Source organism: Myotis lucifugus, unplaced genomic scaffold (assembly GCF_000147115.1).
Source record: "Myotis lucifugus unplaced genomic scaffold, Myoluc2.0 scaffold_60, whole genome shotgun sequence".
NCBI classification, from domain to species: domain Eukaryota; kingdom Metazoa; phylum Chordata; class Mammalia; order Chiroptera; family Vespertilionidae; genus Myotis; species Myotis lucifugus.
This window is the reverse complement of record NW_005871108.1, coordinates 2,725,695-2,729,846: the sequence shown is the minus strand read 5'-3', so window position 1 is coordinate 2,729,846 and position 4,152 is coordinate 2,725,695. Positions and strand designations below refer to the sequence as shown.

General features: G+C 40.4%; 1 protein-coding gene across 4 annotated transcripts in view; it reads right to left on the bottom strand.

Annotated features, from left to right (window-relative positions):
- ASXL1 (additional sex combs like 1, transcriptional regulator) overlaps positions 1–4,152 on the bottom strand; it is a 57,296-nt gene that overhangs the window by 42,373 nt on the left and 10,771 nt on the right. For all 4 annotated transcript variants that reach the window (XM_023754364.1, XM_014456449.2, XM_023754362.1 and 1 more), the window contains one exon: positions 3,757–3,865. In XM_023754364.1, the coding sequence (XP_023610132.1) occupies positions 3,757–3,865 (109 nt within the window). The remainder of the gene's footprint in view (positions 1–3,756; positions 3,866–4,152) is intronic.

The window sequence follows — 4,152 nt, the reverse complement described above, 5'->3', positions numbered from 1 at the left end:
AGGGTTTCCGATTGTCGTTAAGCCCGATCCGCAGGACAACCCCCCCGAAGGAATACTAGATTGAAGAGGTGTGCAGGCTGGTCTAAGGGAACCACCCCCCCCCCCCCCCCGGCACGAATTTCGTGCACTGAGCCTCTAGTCCTATATAATAAAAGGGCAATATGCAAATTGACCCTAACGGCAGAACGACCGAAATGACTGGTCGCTATGATGTGCACTGACCACCAGGGGGCAGACGCTCAACACAGGAGCTGCCCCCTGGTGGTCAGTGCACTCCCACAGGGGGAGCTCTGCTCAGCCACAAGCCAGGTTGACGGCTGCAAGCGCAGTGGCGGTAGCAGGAGCCTCTCACGCCTCCTCAGCAGCGCTAAGGATGCCCAACTGATGGCTTAGGCCCACTCCCCGCAGAAAGTGGGCCTAAGCCATCAGTCGGACATCCCCCAAGGGCTCCTGGGCTGCCAGAGGGAGGTCTGACTGCCCGGTTAGTAGGCCTGATCCCCCGGGGAGCGGGCCTAAGCTGGCAGGTGGACATTCCCCAAGGGGTCCCGACTGCGAGAGGGCACAGGCCTGGCTGCCCCCCCCCCCAGTGCACAAATTTTCGTGCACTGGGCCTCTAGTTCTATAATAAAACTGATATAAAAGGTTAATTAGAAGAACTAGCTGGCTGAAGATTATGATGATGCCATCTTCTACTTTTCATTCAGCCAATGTGTATTACGTGCCAGATAGGAGATACAGTGAAAATAAAGCCCTTGTGCTTATATACTAATGGGGGAGGATAAAGAGAACCAAGTAACCAAACAAACAAGGTAATTACTGATACTGATAGGGATATGAAACATCTTCTATAACAATAAAAGCGTAATATGCTAATTAGACCGGGCAACCAGACGACCTTGCGGACTAAGCCGGGGCTGCATCAGGCCTCTAGTATTTAAAAAAACAACTCATAATGTTGTGGAATTAGATAGGTAATTAGAATTAAACTGGAAGTATCTGAGAAGATATTTTTGGATAAAGAACCAAATGATAAGAAGGTACCACAGAGCTTTCTAGGTAGCAAGTGCAATGGCTCTGATGGGGAAACAAGTTTAGGATGTTTGAGAAACAGAGTGAAGGCTAGGGTGGCTGAAGTATAATGACCAAAGTGCTAGGGGAACAGATCAGAGAGACAGGCAAGGGTCAGTCAGGATAGTGACATAATGTGATTTGCATTCTTATAAGACCACTCACTCTGCTTGCTATGTACCTAACAAAAATCAAAATGGGCCTGGCTGATATAGCTCAGAGGTTGAGTGTCGACCTATGAACCAGGAGTTCACAGTTCAATTCCTGGGGTCAGGGCACATGCCCGGGTTATGAGCTCGATCCCCAATAGGGAGCATGCAGGAGGCAGCTGATCAATGATGCTCTCTCATCATCGATGTTTCTATCTCTCTCTTGCTCCCCCTTCCTCTCTGAAATCAATAAAAACATATTTTTAAAAAATCAAAATGGATTCTACTGCCTCTCAAATGACAGACTCAATGATTTAATTTTATCTAAGTCTAGGATTACTCTATTTATTCTCAGTATATAATAATATAGTTCTGAAATTGCTGAAAATGTGGAGTTGGATATGAATTATTTTACTTGTAGTTCTACAAATAACATTGTGAGACTACAGTAATTATTTCCCTCTGTTCCTCTAATTCAGTGGTTCTCAACCTTCCTAATGCCGCGACCCTTTAATACAGTTCCTCATGTGGTGGTGACCCCCAATTTCGTTGTTACAAATTGAACATAATTAAAGCATAGTGATTAATCACAAAAACAGTATGTAATTATATATGTGTTTTCCGATGGTCTTAGGCGACCCCTGTGAAAGGGTCGTTCGACCCCCAAAGGGGTCGCGACCCACGGGTTGAGAACCGCTGGGCTCAACAGAACACTGCAGACTAACAGAATGCCCCAAATTTACAGCAGATTCATACAATAATGTTTATTCAGATATATTGAAATTAAAATGAAAAATTTAATTCAGTTCAAATATTTCTAAAGCATGGACCATGCCAAGAATTCTGCCCAAAGCCAAATTACAAAGATAAATAAAACTCAGTTTCTGCCCAGCTGGTGTTGCTCAGTGGTTATTGTCGACCTATGAACCATGAGGTGAACTGATTCCCAGTTAGGGCAAAGGCCTGGGTTTTGGGCTCGGTCCCCAGTAGGGGGCATGCAGGAGCCAACCAATCAATGATTCTCATCATTGATGCTTCTATCTCTCTCTCCCTCTCCCTCCCTGTCTCGGCAATCAATAAAAACTTATTAGAAAAACAAAACAAAACTCAGTTCCTACCCTTCACAGTGTTCATAGAAAAAGGTATTTTTCTTCTCCCTCTTAAAATACAAATATGTCATTAAGAAGCATATGTTTAATATGGATCATTATAATTACACATAATTACACAAAACTGCATCATATATAAAATAGAAAACTGCCATTAATCAGCAATTAAGGATGAGAAACCTAAAGAAATACCATAAAAGCTACCATTTATTAAGAACTGATTCTGTGACAGGAATGTATATACCACCATAAAGAGACATTAAAATCATCTCAGGTTACAAAGCTAGGTTTTGAACTCAGAGCTGTCTCTCCTAAAGCTCAGTTCCTAACATTACATTATGCTGCCTCAACCAAAATAAGTTCGAAATATTAGAAATAATACAGAAAACAGCACAGACATCTGAACATAAGATACACTTGATATATACACAAAGATCAAGTTTTATGACTGCAGGTTATATAGTTGATAGTTGCTCAAGTTTTTAATCTTGAATTAAAGAAAACAAGTCTACAAGTAAACAAAACAGGGAAACGTTTGAATAAGGACTACTGCAACTTAAACTACATTATGGAAGAGTATAAGGGTCAGCAACAAATTTTCAGTTTCCTCGCTGTCAATAGGTTATCTTAAGTCTACATCAGGAGTCTGGAAACGACAGCCCTGAGCCAAATCTGGCCTGTTGCTGGGTTTTCTAAATAAAGTTTTATTGGAACACAGGCAGGCCCATTCATTTGTGCGTTGTCTATGGTTGCTTTCCTGCTACAATGGCAGAGCTGAATAGTTGTCAAATACAGTCTGATCCTCAAAACTTAAAATATTTATTATCTGGTCCTCTACAGAAAAAGCTTGCCATCTCCTGGCCTAAATGATAGCCATATATATATATCACAAATGGTAGAAAAATAATTACCTTGTCATTTCAGCTTTATTATGAATTATTAACGCTTTATTATGAATTCTACCTGATTTAAGTTCTCTTCCTTTGTAATTAGTGTCACTTAATAAATGCTAATAAAGTTTTTGAATTTCCACAAGTATGTTCACATTTGTTATTTTCCATAGTGTAGATCTTACTTTAGCTACCCAGTAATTTATCCTTCATAATATTACAAACAAAATCCTAATTAAGGAACATCTGCAATTACCTCCACATACACACTTATCCCTCTATTGCACACAATCTACAAAGACATAGACAAGGAAAAGCTGAATATATACACAACAGTTTATATGACTAAATATTTCCTAATTCCCTGTTCACACTAGAATACCTCTCAGTCAATTGCCATTTAGGACTAACAGCATCAACACCACCTGCTTGCTTATTAGAAATGCAATTCATGGGCCTCATTCCAGACCTACCAGGTGATTCTTATGCACACTAAAAGCTTAAGGATCACTACATTAAAACAAGGTTTATATTACTTACCTTGAGTGTGAAAAGGCTGATTCGCCCAGGCAGTTTATAAAATAGCCCCTCTCCTCCTCTTGAATTGGAATGTAGCATGGCATTGAGACATGCGAGAGGGGATGTCCCACTGTAAAAACATACAAGGATGGGTGAGGGTCACACAAGTTCATATGCCTACTTACTCAAAGATCTAAGACTTTCTGGCTCCTTAAATTAAGAAGCGGAGCAAGAAATATAGAAAAAAAGATCCCATCACAATTCTAGTTTGAAAGTAGCAAAAGAGTAACAGATGGAATTCGCATAATCATACCCAGAGAATTCAGGAGTTTGAAAAAAACACGTTACCCAATATTAAATTAAAATTTAATATATAAAAACAAAACCAAGTTTCTAGCTCTATATCATACGCAGAAC